The sequence below is a fragment of the Cygnus atratus genome, unplaced genomic scaffold, assembly GCF_013377495.2.
Source record: "Cygnus atratus isolate AKBS03 ecotype Queensland, Australia unplaced genomic scaffold, CAtr_DNAZoo_HiC_assembly HiC_scaffold_75, whole genome shotgun sequence".
In the NCBI taxonomy this organism is placed as follows: domain Eukaryota; kingdom Metazoa; phylum Chordata; class Aves; order Anseriformes; family Anatidae; genus Cygnus; species Cygnus atratus.
The window spans coordinates 15,400-33,358 of NW_026110200.1; the positions used below are offsets into that span (position 1 = coordinate 15,400).

General features: G+C 53.3%; 1 protein-coding gene across 9 annotated transcripts; it reads left to right on the forward strand.

Moving 5' to 3' along the window:
- The first annotated feature begins 278 nt into the window (after window positions 1-278).
- On the forward strand, window positions 279-15,842 carry ILF3 (interleukin enhancer binding factor 3). 9 transcript variants are annotated; one of them, XM_035572271.2, is made up of 20 exons: window positions 279-305; window positions 3,312-3,427; window positions 3,668-3,894; window positions 4,167-4,347; window positions 4,660-4,807; window positions 6,139-6,230; window positions 6,626-6,721; window positions 7,008-7,119; window positions 7,594-7,691; window positions 8,082-8,193; window positions 8,279-8,407; window positions 8,703-8,902; window positions 9,097-9,267; window positions 9,539-9,676; window positions 9,886-10,062; window positions 10,292-10,445; window positions 10,618-10,671; window positions 14,077-14,436; window positions 14,862-14,990; window positions 15,164-15,842. In XM_035572271.2, exons 2-20 carry the CDS (start codon window positions 3,425-3,427, stop codon window positions 15,295-15,297), a joined length of 2,715 nt encoding a protein of 904 aa, XP_035428164.1. In that variant the 5' UTR covers window positions 279-305; window positions 3,312-3,424; the 3' UTR covers window positions 15,298-15,842. The 9 variants fall into 9 exon arrangements, with proteins under 9 accessions (XP_035428164.1, XP_035428168.1, XP_035428172.1 ...); XM_035572275.2 differs by having other exon boundaries at window positions 10,295-10,445; XM_035572279.2 differs by having other exon boundaries at window positions 10,295-10,445; window positions 14,862-14,981.
- Window positions 15,843-17,959: the final 2,117 nt, after the last annotated feature.

Here is a 17,959-nt window from a genome sequence, read left to right on the forward strand (position 1 = left end):
GAGCTCAGCCGAACCGGGCCGGGCCGAGCCGCTCCAGGCCCACCCCCCCCCCGCCAGGCCCGGTAGGCCCCTGTTGGGAGGGGGGAGGAGGAGGAGGAGGAGGAGGAGGAGGAGGAAGGGGGGGGGGTGGGTCCGGGCCCGGCCGGGGCAGCGGGGGCGGTGCCGGGCCCGTGCCGGGGGTTGACCTGGCCTCCGCCTCCTTCCTCCCTCCTCCTTCCTCCTCCTCCTCCTCCTCCTCCTCCCGCCCCGCGCGGCCCCATTGTGCTGGGGAGACAAAATGGCGGCGGGCGGCCGTTGGGCCGGCGGTGAGCGAGGGAAGAAGGGGAGGGGAGGGGGGGGAAAGGGGGGGGACAGCGGCCTGGGGGGAGGGGGGTGAGGGGGGGGAGACCCTCCCCCGGGGTGCTGCAGGGGGGGGGGGTTAAAGGGGAGGGGTAAATGGGGGGGGGAGCGGGGGGCTTTTTCCGCCCCCCCCCCCCCTTCCCCCGTGTTCCCGCCGCGCTTTGTTCTCCCCGCGCCTGCAAATGGCGGCGACCCCCGCGGGGGGGGCGGGGGTCACCCCCCGACAGCCCCCCCTTTGTCCCTTAACGCCCCCCTTCCCTCCCCAACACCCCCTTTCCCCCCCCAACACCCCCCTTCCCCCCCAGCACTCTCCTTTCCCCACCCCCCTCTTCCCCTTCACTCCCCCTTCACCCCTCCTTTTCCCCCTACCCCCCCATTAATCCCCCAAAGACCCCCCCACACTCATCCCCCCCCAGCCCCACACACGCCCCCACCCCAAAACGCTCCCCCCTGTTCCTGTTACCCGCCGCCGTCTCCCCCACTCCAAAGCTGGCTGAAAGGACAAAGGGGGGGGGGCAAAAAGAATACAACAACCCCCCCCCCCCAACAACAACAAAAAAACAACCAAAGAAACCCGTTTCCTCCTCAAAACATGTAAAATAGGACTCGCGGCATTCAACTTTTCTCCGAACCCCCGGCATCCTTCCCGCGGGCTTTGCTGACCCTCCCCCCCCATCCCCGCCGGGTTTTTGGAGGTGGCACGGGGGGGGGGGGAGAATTTGGGGGGTGAAACTGGGGGGGGGGGAGAGTCTTGAGGGGGCGAGGAGCGGGGCCGAGCCTTTCGTCGCTTTTAATCCCCAAAGCTCTCGGCCCTAGGAGAGGGGCGGCGGCAGGGACCGCGCGTCCTTCGCCCGCTCGCGTGCTCGTTTCCCGAGGAGGCGCGAGTGCCGCGACGCTGCCGGCTCGGCTCCCCGGGCCTCTGGGGGGAGGAAAACGGAGCTGGGAGCTTTCCCCAGGAGAGATAACATCCGTAACGCCCGTCCCTAGACATCACAGGCAGCACCGGTCTCGTTTCTCGAGTCGTTGCGGCGCATTCTGACGGTCGAAGCAGCTGCCGCGCCGCCTCGCTCACTCGTATCCCGGCTGATTTCTCGAAAGAAGCCGAGGAAGTTTGAAGAAAATCGCCCGTGGGCAGCGGCAGAGCCGAATAAAAACCATCAGTGGTGCAAACGCCGTGGGGCGCGAGCCGATCTCCGCCGTCCGCCACCGACGCGAGGAGGCGCGTGGGGCGCTGCAGGTTTGGGAATCCTCCTTCCCGCGCAGCGGGTGCTGGCATCTGGGTTTCATTACCCTCAGGTCCAGGTTCGGAGCAAAAAGTCATCCTGGGCGTAAGTATTTGCAGGACTGGAATCAGAGAGATTCCCAAGCCCTAGAAATCTCTGCGCCTGCCGAATCCGAAAACCGACAGCAGCTGGAGGCAAGGAGCTTTCCCAATTCCTCCTGGTTTTGCGGGTAAATTCCTCGGGTCGTGAGCCCGGGCTCTGGTTGGGAAGCAACCGACACCGCAGGGCTGCGAGCTCCGTCCCAGCACGTTGTTGTAGCACAGACAGCGCCGTTAAAATGGCACCACTCTAATAAAGCGCCGAGCATTTGGGCAGCTAATTATTCATTCTATTTCGTTATTACTCCAGTATCTTGGATGGTTTTGGAAAGTTGAGATCCGTCGGGCTTCCCTGCGGTTTGTATCACCTGCCAGAAAACACTGGATTTCGTGGTGGACTCGTGAGCAGCAATTCCTGGCTAGCCTGGGGACAGATGAACCGTACAGCTTCCAGCAGGGAGGGGGGGGAAAAAAAAAAAGGAAAAGTGAGCCTCATTGGGTTTAATTTTGAGGGAAGCCTGCTGGAGACTTGGAGAGACGTGAGGTTTGGGGGTAAATGCTGGAGGGGCCGCGCGTGGCAGTGGTTTCGGTGGCCGGATTTACAGGGCGGTTCCGACGTGGACCCAGCAGGGGTGCTGGCTGCAGGGCAGGATTGTCTGGGATCGCGTCGCCCCCGGTAAATCGGGAGCCTTACGGGAGAATTTGCGAGGTGCAGCCGAATTAACGACCACGGATCCAGCAACCGCAGTGCTACCGGCGCGCCGAAGCCACTCCTGGCGGGCACGAGATGGCATTTGGGAGCTGCTCGCATCCGAAGGCAACCTTGAGTCCTGCAGGACACGGCTCTTTCTTTGCTGGAAGCCCGAAGCAGGGGATGGAAGCGCTTGGGTTTTACCAAAAGGAGCCAGCTGCTGCGGCGGGGGCTCAGCCTCTGGGGTTCCGTCTCCCTCCGAAGGAGGTTTCTCGCCCCAAAACGCACGGCCGTCATTTCGGTTCCGTCTGGTGAGCTTTACAAGACGCGAGCGCTGACTTCGAGACCGCGCCTGCTGGGGAATTAAAGGAAAGTAAGAGAAGGAGCTACGCAGCCACCGAATTCCTCGTATCGACCTCGGTGGGAATCCAGCTTGGTTACTGCAGAGCCTTCAGATGAATTTGGGGTCCAAAAAAAAGCAGGAGGTGGCAACGGGATTTTTACCAGCAGCTTCTCGCCAGGCTGGGCACGGCGAAGCTTGGTAACCAGGTGACAGCAACCTCATGGAATTAGACAAGCTTATAGACAAATCACGTCAGAAACGGTTAATTATCCCAGCGCGAGCCACTGCTGAGCGTGTCAGTGCTTCATCTTCGTTGCGCTTCGTTTCAGAAATCCGTGCGGAGGCTTTGCAAAACTCCACCTTTAACGGGAAAGCCTTCAGGGTGCGAGGAGCCGGAATAACGTCCTTAGGGCTGCGTCGGTTGCTGCCATGGGTCCTGCTCAGGCCCTGGAAGCAGAAATCATGGGGAGCAGGGAGCTCGGTGTCCACCGACCGGCTCTCATCCGCCTCCTTACTGCCCGTGGCAGTTGCTGCCAGCTCTCCGGGTGCTCAGCGAGGTTGTGAGGCCTGACAGTCCCGCTGAGAACCCTTTGCTAATTGGCTTTTTCTCTTTTCAGGTTACCAAAAAGTGTGGTACCGGTACGGGCTCTTCGGTGGGAGAATCTAAACAAGCACGTTCGGGCCGGACGCGCGGGGACGGGAGCGCTCGGACGGACGCTCGGAGGCAAAAATGGTAAGGGAAGAGTTGAAAAAAGGGAAGAGTTCACAGCCTTCAGAGAGAAGCCTCTGGGTTTGGCCTGGCACTAAATCCTGGAGGTTTTTAAAAGACGTTTAGGTGTAGAGCTTAGCGATGTGGTTTAGTGGAGGGCTTGTTCGTGTTAGGTCAGGGGTTGGGCTCGGTGATCTCGGAGGTCTCTTCCAACCCAGATGATTCTGGGATGATTCTGTAAACCACCTCGCCTTGCCCTTGCAGCGACCAATGCGTATCTTTGTGAACGACGACCGCCACGTGATGGCGAAGCACTCGGCCGTCTACCCGACGCAGGAGGAGCTGGAGGCGGTTCAGAACATGGTGTCCCACACGGAGCGGGCGCTCAAAGCCGTGTCCGACTGGATCGACGAGCAGGAGAAAGTCGGCGGGGAGCAGCCGGAGACAGAGGCCATGGAGACAGCGGCTGAGGAGGAGAACAAAGAAGGAGGGTAAGGCATCGAACGAGTTTAGGTTAGTAAAAACGCTCTTGCTGGAGCTGGGAGAGACGCCGTTTCCCTTGACTTTGGGATTAATTTGGGCACTAACGTGGTACTGAGCGATTTTTCCCTGCCCGGGTGCGGTAACGCTGCACCAGGGCTCGTGCATCCTGTTGGAGCTTCGCAGAGCGATCCCTGAGCTTCAGCTGAGCGCTTGTGCTTACCCGGCTGCAGGGAACTTTCTGGTTTTGGGGCCGCTGCCATCGTGCCGTGTCCTTTTGCAGGGATCAGAAGGCCACGGAGCAGCTGACCAGGACCCTCCGTGGAGTGATGCGCGTGGGGCTTGTGGCGAAAGGCCTGTTACTGAAGGGGGACTTGGACCTCGAGCTAGTTCTTCTGTGCAAGGATAAGCCCACATCGGATCTCCTGGAGAAAGTGGCCGACAATCTTGGAGTACAGCTTGCTGTGAGTAAGACCTTTGTGTTTTTCTGTGCGTGTTGCAGGGAGCAGAACGAGCAAAATAAGTCTTAAATGGACAAAGAGACGCCTGGCGTCCCGTCTGTTTTGACCTGCTTTGTTCTGCCTTGGAAACGTGTTTTTGGTTAGACCTGTAGCGTTGTTCTGGAATTACTTTCTCAGTGAACTTCGTTTTATTAGCTGAAACGTTGTGTGCACACCTCGTGCTGTTTTTTGGTTTGGTTTCCCTCAGAAAAAGGTGTTCCAAAGCACTCACAGAAAGGAATGAGGCAAGCACTAAGCGGTCCCGTTCTATTGCAGGCTATTACCGAAGACAAATACGAAATAATCCAGTCCGTTGGTGATGCTGCCATTGTAATTAAGAACACAAAAGAGCCTCCGTTGACGCTGACCATCCACTTGACGTCGCCCGTAGTCAGAGAAGAAATGGAAAAACAGTTAGCTGGAGGTATGGAAGACTGAAAACAGCCAACAGTCGGTCTGGAAACATTTCTGTTGCTAATTCGTTGTTAAAGCGTGCTCTTCAGTTTCATCCAAAGTGGCGAAAATGATTTCTGTGCAAATTCCAAACTCCTCAAGACAACCCTAACCTCATGAGATCGTGGTTATGGTTTATTTGGACCAAGTTTTCTGAAACTGAGTAGCACCTTTCAAATGGTATTTTGCTCCTTTTATTTTTTTATTTTTTTTCCTTTTTTCTTCGGCCTTTAGTTCACTAATATGTAATATTGTTGTATTAATCTTTTTTGTATCTAGCCATGTAAGTGGCCTGCACAGTGACGTAAAAAATATAAATGGATACATTTAAAAAAAAAAAAAAAAAGATTGAAGGCTTCTCGTTAAATGACTTGCATGTAAATGAGATTGGATGTTATAAATAGTTTGTGTTGCAGCAAGAATGATAGGTGCTCTGGGTCTCCTTGCTTGGCTGTTTCATCAGCTGAAGTTCAGAACTCCAGAAAGTGATGCAGAGTTTTGGATAAAGTTAGCCTCCCCATTCGGCCTCAAATTTCTCTCGGAATAAGAAACCACGGGCGTTTTTGCACTCGAGTGGCTTCGCTGTGACTGGTTCTGTGTCGCAGGCATTGCGCCGTTTAATTCGCACCCCTCAAACGCTTGCTCCGTGCACTAGCCTTATCTAAAACCCTGGTCGTCGGCAACTTTGAGCTCTTTAAAAACCATATCTTCAATTTTGCTGCAGCACAGACTGGGAAATATTCTTGTGCTCTCTTGACTGTCTATGGTTTTGATATCTGACCTCGTCTACCAAGCCTTCTAGTTTGTCAATTTTAGGGACGCTGGACCTTTGACCAACAGGACGCTCTCTGTCACGGGTTGGGGCCGGGGCAGTCAAGCCTTATGGGCGGAGGGGGTTCCCTTGATCCTAGCAAAGCTCTTCCCCCCGCTCCTCCACTAAAGCTACGCTCGGAGCGGGGGTTTACATCAAATTGCCCTCCGCTGCCTACCACAGGCCTCACACGCTCCGACTCCGTTGGAGCCGTGAAGGATCTCGGTCCTCTCCCACAGAGCATTACGCCCCAATCTTTCCTCGCAGAACAGATTTTAGCCCGTCCCCGATAATTGAACCTCCCCCCCACCCCCTGCAGTTTTAATTTCTAAGAGGCGAGCGTACTGCAGACCACCCACCCAGGTAAAGGAGCGAGATCACGATCATTTGGGAGCCTCAGCTGCCCGTAGGGAGCTGCCTCATCCCCTCTCCACCTGACAGAACCCCCTTGGTCAAACTGTGCCTTGTCTTCTTATTCCATCCACGAATAGAAACGCTATCAGTCAACGACTCCCCGGACGTTCTGGACAGGCAGAAATGCCTTGCTGCCTTGGCGTCACTGCGACACGCCAAGTGGTTCCAGGTTTGCATTTTGTTCTTATATTTGTCTTTAAGTAGAAAATTTGTAAACCTTTAACGGGCTACCTTTTTTTTTTTTTTTTTACTTAAAATACTTTAATGTTGGATGATAGTTAGACGTGCTGAACTTAGCGTCTGTCAACGGTACAGCTGCTAAAGAAGCACTTAAGCAAATTAAACGTTGGAAAGGAACCTTTTTTAACGAGTAGATGCGTAGCTGCTGCTTTGTGTTAAGAGTAATGTCGCCTTTGTACACTCCAGTTGTTGTCACCAGTTATAAAATTGCCACGTGGAATACTGTTTACCCTTGACAAAGTAGCACTGCAAAAGTTAATGTCTGCGAACGAGCAGTTCTGGGGTTTCTATTGAATGTGTGTCTGCTTCTGATTCCTCTTCTAGGCCAGGGCTAACGGTCTGAAGTCGTGCGTCATAGTCATACGCGTGTTGAGAGATCTGTGTACTCGGGTTCCTACCTGGGCACCGCTGAGAGGATGGGTAATTGTCCCGTTTTGTTTCTTCGGGGTTCTGGTACCGCTTCTCCAAACCTGCATCCGGCTCCGTTCAGCCCTCACGTGCTCCGTTTCCAGAAGTTAGCTGCAAGGACAGAAATTCCTGTCTTTTTTTTCCCTTAAAAAAGACACCTGTCGGCTTTCCACGTCGTGAATTGTTTGGTTTTCAGTCCGCGCTGTGAATTTTAGGCAGCTCCTGGAGTTGCAGCGATCGTAGCGTGCCACGCAGGCGCACGCGTTGGCTCGTCTCACTCGCCCCAAATCTCTTTCAGCCTCTGGAGCTGCTGTGCGAAAAGTCCATCGGGACCGCCAACAGACCCATGGGCGCTGGAGAGGCTCTGAGGAGGGTTCTCGAATGCCTCGCCTCGGGGATCGTTATGCCAGGTTAGGTGGTTCTCTGCATTTCCATTTCAAAGGGACACCGAAGCGAAACGCGGTTGAAGCTTTGGCGCGCTGTTGTGTTGCCTCGTGTTTGAGACGTCCGGTGTTTTACGTGCAGACAGCTTAGACTCGAAGCTCAGAAAGCCCCCGGCGTGCGTGGGTACTACTGTACCTTGCTGCTATTTAGGGCACGTGTGTTCAAAGCCATGGACCCATGATGTTAAACCCCGCAGAGGGAGGTACCAGCTCCCACCAGTGTAAAAGCCGGTTCTCTGAGTGCTTCGTGACCAGTTTCCCTGATAATTGTACTTGTAAAATAGTCCAGGCGAGTTTCAGAATGTTGGACATTGGATGGATCATGTCAGTCGGTGTTCTTCGAGAGATGAGTGTTGATTGATGCCAAGGGAATACTTAGTTTAGTTTCTTTAGAAACACCAGGATAATTCTCTGCATATCTTCCTTGTTTCCTGCCTTCAGATGGTTCTGGTATTTATGATCCTTGTGAAAAAGAAGCCACTGATGCTATTGGGCATCTAGACAGACAACAAAGGGAAGATATCACACAGAGTGCTCAGGTATAGTTTTGACTACAGATGTTACAAAAACTTACTCAGTTCAACTGACTCTGAACTTCCATATTGGTTAATGGTAGTATAGTAACCTCACGGAGGTTGGTGTTAACTTTTTTAAATACCTAGTCAAGTAAAAGAACTACAAATGGGTCCCACACCAATAAGGAATTTGTAGCTTGGCCAACCAGAAGCAAAGTATCAGGTTTTAAATAGTGACTTGCTACCATGACCCGTATTTTGGGTCGAACTTCAAAATTCAAAGGAGAGTCCTATTTAAACTGATGAGGATTTTTGTGTAGGGGTGGGTAGAATGTTCCTGTCTGAAACTGTGCAGTGAACAGAGATGGCTATGGCAACTTGTGCGTCCCAGTAACATACGTTTAATCTTTCTAGCATGCTCTGAGACTTGCTGCTTTTGGCCAGCTTCACAAAGTCTTGGGGATGGATCCCCTACCTTCCAAAATGCCCAAGAAACCAAAGAACGAAAACCCTGTTGACTATACTGGTAGGTAATAAGAAAAAATAAAAGAAATAACGTGTTTGTAAGGTTCCTGCTGGAATACTCAGCTCTTCTGTTATGATTGTTACAGTCCAAATTCCTCCCAGTACAACGTACGCTGTCACTCCAATGAAGCGTCCCATGGAGGAGGACGGAGAGGAGAAATCGCCGAGCAAAAAGAAAAAGAAGATTCAGAAAAAAGGTATTGAGTTAACAAGAGGTAGGTACAAAGGGCTACCTGAAAGCTGTTCTCAGGCTAAGCTGGGGGGGCAGATTTCAGAAGAACTCTTGCCAGTGTTTGATCTTGAGCGATGCTGTACACGGGAGTTGTAGGGCGTGTGGATTTAGGAAATAAAGAGGGGGAAAAAGAAAACTTGGCCGCTGTCAGATTTTTACTCGGTATAGCTTAATTGCTCACAAGGCCAAAACTGGTAGATCAGAACTTGCTGTCTGAAATCAGTTACACTCCTTCTAAAGAGGTGACAAACATCTGCAAAATCTGTTTTTCTGTTCAGAGGAGAAACTTGAACCTCCCCAGGCCATGAATGCACTGATGAAATTAAACCAGCTAAAGCCTGGGCTCCAGTACAAACTTGTGTCTCAAACTGGTCCTGTTCATGCTCCCATCTTTACGATGTCGGTGGAAATCGATGGCAGCACCTTCGAGGCATCAGGACCTTCCAAAAAGACAGCCAAATTGCACGTGGCGGTGAAGGTAAGAGCCGTGCGTGGAATTCCCTGCTGAGGGGCTCTCATTAAAAGCAGTCTGGCTGGGAAAAGCCTGGCACTCGATTAACAAAGGGGGGTCTCGAGCAACCTTCTCGATGTTCACCCAAAAATGCGTAGGGCACGTGAGAGCCGGGGGTAAGTGCACTGCAGTAATCCCTTCTCCCGCTTTTCTTACCCTAGGTGTTGCAAGATATGGGTTTACCCACAGGAGTGGAAGGCAAAGAATCTGGAAAAGGAGATGAATCAGCCGAGGAAACGGAACAGAAACCTGTAGTCGTTGCTCCTCCTCCTGTAGTAGAAACTGTTTCTACGCCCAGTGCTGCTTCTCCTCCTTCGGATCAGACCTCAGAGGTGAGCGCAGCCCAACAGGGTGAAACATGCCGCTTGGGTTCCTCGGGGAGATGTCAGGGGACATCCCAAGAAGCACCTTTTGGCTACGGGTCATTTTAATGGCCTGCATTGAGCTCAGTCAGTGTGACAAAACAATTTGAGGGGGAAAAGCATCAGGCAAGCTTATTGCAGTGCTGTCCACCTCTGAAGTGGTCCAAAGCACGCCTTTTGGGAGCAATTCCTAGTCCATTAGTGATGAAGCCCCGAGAAAAACGTGCTTCTTTGCTTTCAGAATGTGAAACAACAGGGACCAATTCTGACAAAGCACGGCAAGAATCCTGTGATGGAGCTGAACGAGAAGAGGCGTGGGCTGAAATACGAGCTGATTTCGGAGACGGGTGGCAGCCACGACAAGCGCTTCGTGATGGAGGTGAGGTGACTTCCTTGTCCTCTCTCTGCACTTCCATCCCACCTCAGTTACCTGTAACTTGATGGCCTCAGGAAGAAATCCCCTGGGCCTGTCGGAGTTGCCTGCAGGCACTGTAAAAAGTGGGGAAACTTTACCAAGTGTGTTCACAATCGCCTGCCCTCCGTTCCTGCCCTCTCCATTCACACGCAATGATTTCATCCCTTCCCAAGGTGGAGGTTGACGGGCAGAAATTCCAAGGAGCTGGCTCAAATAAAAAGGTAGCGAAAGCCTACGCCGCTCTGGCTGCGCTGGAGAAGTTGTTTCCAGATGCTCCCGTTGCCATTGAGCAAAATAAGAAGAAAAGAGCCCCTCTGCCTGCCAGGGGAGGACCCAAGTTTGCAGTAAAAGTAAGTAAATTCAGTGCCTTTGGCTGCGTGTAGTGTAACTGTCGGTTCTCTCGTACCTCTGCCTCCTGCTGAACGGTTTTAATCTCTTTATTGGGAGGAGAAATAATACAATGTCTTGAGAGAAACCAAGGATCTGCTCACGGGATTAGGGAGCAGAAATCCCGCTGGGTTCCCCACCCTGGGATGCAGGGGCCAGCCTCATACTAACGGGCCTCTCCCCCCCCCCCAGCAGCACAACCCGGGTTTCGGGATGGGAGGCCCCATGCACAACGACGTGCCCCCGCCGCCCAACATGCGCGGTCGTGGAAGAGGCGGCAACATCCGAGGCCGCGGCCGGGGCCGGGGTGGCTTCGGCGGCAATCACGGCGGCTACATGAACGCAGGTGAGATGCCGCGCGCGTCCTCCTCCCACCCCGTCCCTGCTAGACCCACCGCAGACCACCCACCAGCACATCAACCTCCTCTAGCAGGCGGTGCTCTGACCCGTAGCGTGGTGGGAAACGAAGCTTTGGTGCCCTTGATTTCCTCGTATTTAACCGCTTTATTCCGATTCAGGTGCTGGGTATGGAAGCTACGGTTACGGAGGCAATTCCGCGACAGCAGGCTACAGTAAGTGTTCCTCTCTTAATTTGTGGTGCTCGTCAATCTGCTGGGGGCGTGAAGCTTGAACTGGGTTGCGACGTGCGGTGATGTGCTTGTGCTGAAGCCGTCTTAAAGGGTTCTCTTTTTTTTTGAATGAGAATTAACGAAAGACGGCCTTTGTGCTGGTGTGAAAGTTGAACTCAAATCCCGGTGACTTTCACGTTTCCTCTAAAACTGTGAATATTTTAAATTTCTCTGCTTTAAGCCATGCGAAGCTATCAGCCACACTTTTGAATGTGATTTTCCTGAAAATACACGGCGATTGGTCTTGAGAAGAAGCCTTCATTGGGGGGTGACAGGAGCAGAGAAATCTAAAACATGACTTTCAAATGTGGCGCATTTTGCCATCTTCAAAAGAATTCTAATTTTTTTTCTCTGCTCTGTCTCCCCCTTTTGTAGGTGACTTTTTCACAGACTGCTACGGCTATCATGATTTTGGGTCTTCCTAGATCATCTAAAAGTATTGCACAAAAAACAGCTTTTTACTCCAATTTTCTCGAACTCCAAAACCCAAAGTGTTCGTGCTGTGTCCCTGTGCTTCACTGGGTTTCTCAACAGTGGCTTTTCACCGCAGCTTGTCTGAAACACTCTTAGCCTGCAGAACTTAAGACAGTGGCAGTTTTTATTGTGATTTGCCTTTGAACTTGGTCGTATCGATGTACACCACAGGGGGAACTAACCATCCAAGAATGTTTTTTGTGCACTTGGCACAAATTGCAAAGCCAGCTCTGTTCAGCGTAAAGGCAAAAAGCCCATCTTTGCTTTTTATGGAAAGCATTACTTTATTTTTAAGAAACAGATACTGAAGTGTTTTAATCTACCTTTGTCTTAATTTACAGCAGGTTTTGTACAAAATTTGAGCCTTTTAATAAATCCCAGGAACTGGGTACATGCCTCTTGATATTGGGAAGACTTTTCAACATCTCTGAACCTAGTACAGCCCAGCTTTCTGAGCATGCAAAATGTTGACTTGTATGTGGAATCGTGTGTGCTAAACATTAATCCTACATCCTTTGTAACACGCTGGTGGATTAACGCTGAGGGATGTGATTTTTGTGGCTGGTAGCTAGTGTACTTTCAAAGGTATTGTAATTGTGCTTCCAATACTGATCCAATAAATATCCAGGCATTAGGAGTTAGCGCGAACATGTTAGTCTTTAACTTCTGGAAATGCATGGGTTCATTCGTTCCGTGAACATGGGCTTTCTTGAGCCAAGCATAAAGGGCCTAAAGCACTTCAGCGAACCTCGCCCTCGAGGTATTTTTATTACCTGGAGGATTAAATTTCACTGGAATTAGGAACTGCAGGAAACTCTGCAATTGGCCAGTCGGTGAGACGCGAGTCTCTGGTGAATTCCAAGTGTCCGGTCCTTTATTCTTGCTGTAGTGCTTGTTTTACGACTGTATTTTTTGTTTGTCACTGTTTTTAGCTGCAAAGCCTGCACCGTGGCGTTCATTTGACTTGTGAGGCTCAGCAACATCTGAGTTCACTCAGTAACGAAACCAGTTAAATAAAAGCAAAGCGAAACAAAAACCTCTAACCCGCGAAGCACCAGCTTACAAATTAAAAAAGTCCAAGGTTTTTAGTGGATATTTTCAAAAATGGTAATAACAATGCATGCCCTCTATCCTTTTTTTTTTTTTTTTTTTTTAGAAAGCTCTTGTTTAAAATAATGACTTTTTATACAAGGGAATAGATCCTGTCCTGAACGAAGTGAAAAACTGCCATTTTTTAAAGCAAATACTTGCTAAAGTAACTACTTGGGCATCGGATATTTTTATTCATTAGCTTTGATGTAGGGGAAGTCAAAAACAATTGGATGCCAACCGGCACCAAAACTTCATAGTTAAATATGAAGTGTTGATATAAAACTGCAATTTCCAGAAATTTTGGCTCCTTAACCAGGAGAGACTGACCTCCAGCATCCGCAGCTCGAATTTAAAGGTCTTAGCCCTTGACCTCTCGCTCTGGAGACGTCCCCGCAGCCTTCCCGCGTGTCTTTGAACCAAATCCTGGGATTTTAACACAAGGGATGGAGCGAGGTATCTCAGCGTCGAGCTGTTTTGCCACGGCTGTGGCGTTCTTGGCTGGAGAGAAACTTATTGCCAGAGCCTTGTTTCTACACCACGGAGCCGAGGTCTGCGGAGGAGGAGGAAACATCTTGCGTAGCGTAGCAAGTCTCGCTCCCGCGCAGAGGAGGTAGCAAAGAGTGGATCAAATGACTCCAAGGATAGCTGGAGTCCTGAAAAATAAAAGCTAGGTGCCTTGAAGCTCTTCACAACACAACCACGTAACGAATTTGGGGAGCAAACTCCCATCCGCCTTCGGGAGGAGTTGTTCCCGTAGGGTAATGTGGAATTGCGGAGGGCACAAGACTTGACTCCTTGTGTCTTTTTAGCTAAATTCTCACCTCTCTTGTGTTTGGCAGGGGGTGCTAGCAAAACCTCTCCTCGTCAGAGGCGTACATGCTGTTACAGACACTGGTGCAGGTTTTTAGTTAGATTCTAGTGGCTTTTATTCCTTGAAATAAGTTAGTTTTGGATACGGCGAGTCTGACCGTAGAGTAAGTCTTCTCACCCGCAGCCCAACACGAAGAGCGCGCTGGAGTTCAACCTGCGTCAGTTGGGCAGGAAGAGAATTGCTCGGTAGTCGAGAGCTTGACTGTAGTACTCTTGATAAATAAAAGAAAAGAAAAACACTAACTCTTGGCTACGCTGTTGCATCCAGGCTTTCTGGAATATTTGGGGCCGTTAGAGGTTTTCGGTAACCTTGGGTCCGAGGTCGTGGCATAGTGCCAGGCTTTGGAGGTGAGAGGTCTCCGCCTTCATCCCGCTTGGATTGTTGCTGCTCATCCACCACGTCAACCCTTACTTGGTGTCGGAGGGCGAGATGCACGGCCGGGGGTGTAGTTCCTCGTTAGAGGAACGAGTTTCCTCCCTGTCCCCACGTCTCTCGGCGGTGGAGGCTGAGCATCAGCTGCCGCTGGCGGCTGGCTTGTCTCAAACGCGGGTGGAGCACCAGACCTTAAACCATTTTAGAGCTTTTTAAGTCAAAACCATTAGTTATTGTAACGTGCATTAAAGAAACTGTAGTGGCCCTGAGCCTGGTTCTCAACCTGGGGGTCGTGCTGGAGTGAAAGCTGGGGGAGAGCCGGTTCGGCGTCGCTCCGTGAGATCTAAGGGCACCTGGACGGCGGTATGACGCCGATGGCTTCCATAGAGCGTTACGCCTCTTGGCTTGCGTGGAGCATCTCCGAGTCTTTCACCGAGCTGCTCCTGAGCCCTTCACGGGCTTGAAAGCTCCTGGTGCCGTGAGGCTGCCCTTCCGAGCAGCGCCGCGGGGCCGGGGCTGACGCTCTTCTCTCTGTTTAGGCCAATTCTACAGCAACGGCGGCCACTCCAACTCGGGGAGCGGCGGCGGAGGCGGCGGCTCCTCGGGGTACGGCTCCTACTACCAGGGCGGCGACAACTACAACTCGCCCGTGCCCCCAAAACACGGCGGCAAGAAACAGCAGCACGGGGGACAGCAAAAACCCTCCTACGGGTCGGGTTATCAGTCCCACCAGGGGCAGCAGCAGCAGTCGTACAACCAAAACCAGTACAGTAACTACGGCCCGCCGCAAGGCAAGCAGAAAGGGTACAACCACGGTCAAGGCAACTACTCCTCCTACTCCAATTCCTACAACTCGCCGGGCGGCGGCGGCTCTGACTACAACTACGAGAGCAAATTCAGTGAGTGCCGGTTGCTTGGTTGGTGGGGAGTGAGGTGGGATAAGATAACCACAAAAGGGACGTGCCAGCCCCTCGGTCCTGTCTGGTGGGCGCATCGGAGCGATTGGCAGGCTTAAAGCGCTCGGGTTTAGGTCGTTTTGCTGTCAAATGAGATCAGCTCCTGGTCGGGTTGCTCTCTGCTCCTTCCCGAGAGGCTGCTCCTGCCTTTTGAGGGGCGAACGGGGAACCGCGGGGTCGGCTCGGGTGGCTTGGGACAACCAGGCAGGCGTACGCTTCGATCCCTGAGGGGCAACCGTCCCTTTGGCTGCTGATAGCCGGCGGGATGGCCACCGATAGGAGTCGGGATGGCCACCGATAGCAGTCAGGATCGCTGGGCGTCCTGCAGGCGGAGCTGCAGCCCGCGCTCAGCCCCGGCTCCCTTCCAGGTTACGGCAACAGCGGCCGCGGCGGCGGAGGGAACAACTACTCCGGAGGTGCCTCGTACAACACTGGTTCACATGGTGGCTATGGGGGAGGATCTGGGGGCGGAGGGTCCTCGTACCAAGGTAAGCAAGGTCAGTACAAAACGCTTCCCTGCGGTTCTTTCCCCCCGCGCGTCGGGGCGCGGAGGAGGCAGCGGGGTTTGCCTTGCGGCAGGTCCCGAAATCCCGTCCCGCGGCGTTGGAGGAGCTCTTGTGTTACGGCGTGACCCTCAGCAACCTCCTTTCTCTCTCCCCTCCCTCCGCAGGTGGATATTCCTCGCAGTCCAACTACAACTCCCCAGGCTCCGGCCAAAATTACAGCGGCCCCCCCAGTTCCTACCAGGCGTCGCAAGGCGGCTACGGCAGAAACGATCACAGCATGAATTACCAGTACAGATAAAGCAGCCCTTCTTCTGTGGGTGTGGAGTTTTGTTACCTCCTGCACTTGCGCACCCTTTGAATATTCAGTTTTATTGCATCACAGTAAACATGTAAACCCCCCCCCCCTCCCTCCCCCCCCGCCCCGTTTCCATGTTGCAGTGCTCTTTGTGATACCAGTCACTAATGGTTGAGTACCTGTAATTCCATACTTAGCTGTATTTTGGGCATCTATGTATTTAATGGTTTGTTAGTTGCCATTACAACTTTGTCTAAATAGGGTTTTTGAGTTAATACAATTTCAGTATCCTTTTTCTATTTAAAATTGACGTTGGCGTGTTAACACAGTATGGCTTTAAATAGATAAAGGGATATGTCATCTGTTAATGCTTTTGTGAAGTGAGTTAAACGAGCTTTCTGTATTTTAATGCTTTAGTGTTTCAGTTTTATAAGTGAAGATTTTATTTTAAAAACCAGTGGGAAAGAGTGGGTTTTGTATGCCTGAATTGTTCAGGCAGTACACCTGGATTAAGCTGAATGTAGACAAATAAACACAAACTCTTGATGGCTTTGTCTCCGAGCGCCTGGTTTTACGTTGCTGGCCGCTGCAGCAGCCCCTGGGCTGCGTCGGCCCTGGGTGCAGGAGTTTTTTTTTTTTTTCCCCCTAAACCCAGCCGTGTCTCTGGGCTCGGGTTCTCACGTTCGCCTTCGCACGGCGACTTCTGGTTTGAGCTCTCATCCACACACCGATTTAGATCCCCCTAGGGGCCGGGGTTCGCTGGTGCCTCCGCCAAATGTCAAGCGGCACCGGGGAGTGAAGAACAAGCCTTGGGCAAGGCTGAATTACAGTGAATAAATTACAAGGCTGAATTAATGCCTCTAACGCATGCCAGAAATGCCGCCTGCTCCTCACCTGCCTGTGGCCTGCCGGAGCTGTCACATCGCGGCGACACCCAGCGGCTTTGGGGACGGCCACGTGCTGGACAGCCCGCATTCCATGGTGGGACGGGGAATTTGAGGACGATGCGGCGCGTTTCTTCCACTGTTCCGGGTTCAAGGTGAGAGATTTGGGGCAATAACCCGGGGGCGTGCACCACCAGGCACTTCCCGGTACACGCAGACGCGGCCCTCACCACTCCCGGCACTTACCGCAAACTTAACAGCAATCGGGACTTTAGGAACACAGAAAAGCACATCAAAAAAAGCAATAAAAATAGGCTGCGGTTTCACCGAGGGGAAGGTGCAGCGGTGCTTCCTGGGGGCGAGGCTGCCAACGTGGGCAAAGCGACGGCACGGGGCGGGGGCTGCCGCTCCCCACGCGTCCACGGCAGAGGGCTGGGCGGGGGGGGGGGGGGGGGTCCCCAAAACGCATCCAGCCGGGTGTGGGAGCCGGCACCCAAAGTTTGGGGGTGGAAAAAGGGAATTTGGAGGAGCGTTCCTGGTGCCTCCAGCACCTCCTCCTCCTCCTCCTTGGGATTTTTTCCCCTGGCTCGGTGCCACCCGCTCGGTCCCGGCAGCCAAAATCAACAGCGAGGGCTCCTTCACCTTGCCCGGGGCCAGGCAGCTGCAGAGGAGCCGGAGGAACCCGAGTCAGGGGCACCCTCTGCCACGTCCTCCTGCGCCATCTTCCCCGTCATTAGCACACCTAATAATTACCCCAGACGGGAGAATAATTAGCCAACAAATTTATCGACCAGCTTGGGGGGGGTTGGCCAAACCCACCCCGTGGTGCCACGGTCCCCTTGGCGGCACCCAGCCTCTTTTCGGGAGGCTCCGGCCTCGTTCTTGTCGCCTGTTTGCAAACCCGCCCTGCGCTATCGCGGGTGGAGATTTTGCATTGCTGGCACCCCCCCCCCCACCCCGTGTGCCTTCGTTGCCTCCCGAATGGAGCCGGGGCCTGGCCGCACCCCACGGCTGCCCCACGGCTGCCCCACGGCCGCCCCGTCCGCGCTTGTTTGAGCCCCAGCTATGTCAATATCTTGAGCAAACGGGGGCTGGGGTGGCGACGGCGGTGCCAGGAGTGCGATGAGAGCACCCGGGTAATGGCAGCGGGGGGGGTTCAGAGTCCCTGGGGCGGCCGGGGAGAGTGCTGGAGGCAGGAATGGATGGAGCGGCCCCATCGGGATGCTCCCACCCCTGCCGAGGTGCCCCCAGCCCCATTGTGATGCTCTCAGCCCCACCGTGACGCCCCCCAGGCTCATTATGGTACCCCCAGCCCCATTATGGTGCTCTCAGCCCCACTGTGATGCCCCCAGCCCCATTATGATGCCCCCAGCCCCATTATGGTGCCCCCAGCCCCGTTACGGTGCCCCCAGCCCCGTTACGGTGCCCAGAGCGACGAGGGGGCGTTGGGCAGGCTCGGATCGGACGGCTCAGCTCCAGCCCTTTTATTACAAACAGACCAACGACGGACAAAACAAAGCCATAATTTAAGGGGGGGGGAAGGGGCACAGCTTTTTGGGCCGCGGGGTCCCTGGCTCAAGGGAGCAGCCCGACCGCCGAGCCCAGCAGACTCGGCTCCGAGGCGAGCACAGTAACGAACATCTGAAATAACGAAGCGGAGGAACCGGCCCCACAGACCTGGGCTCCTGCTGCATGGCTCAATTTGGGGAGAAAACCTCCCCGTTAGGGATTTTGGGGGGTGGGGGGCGAGGGGGGGTTGGCCCCGAGGCTTTTTGAAACGG

What these genes read in the sequence shown, in the direction of transcription:
- ILF3 (XM_035572271.2), top strand. An exon ending in GGGCACCGCTGAGAGGATGG is followed by an intron (nt 6,722 to 7,007) that starts GTAATTGTCCCG and finishes AATCTCTTTCAG; the next exon opens with CCTCTGGAGCTGCTGTGCGA. An exon ending in ATATCACACAGAGTGCTCAG is followed by an intron (nt 7,692 to 8,081) that starts GTATAGTTTTGA and finishes TAATCTTTCTAG; the next exon opens with CATGCTCTGAGACTTGCTGC.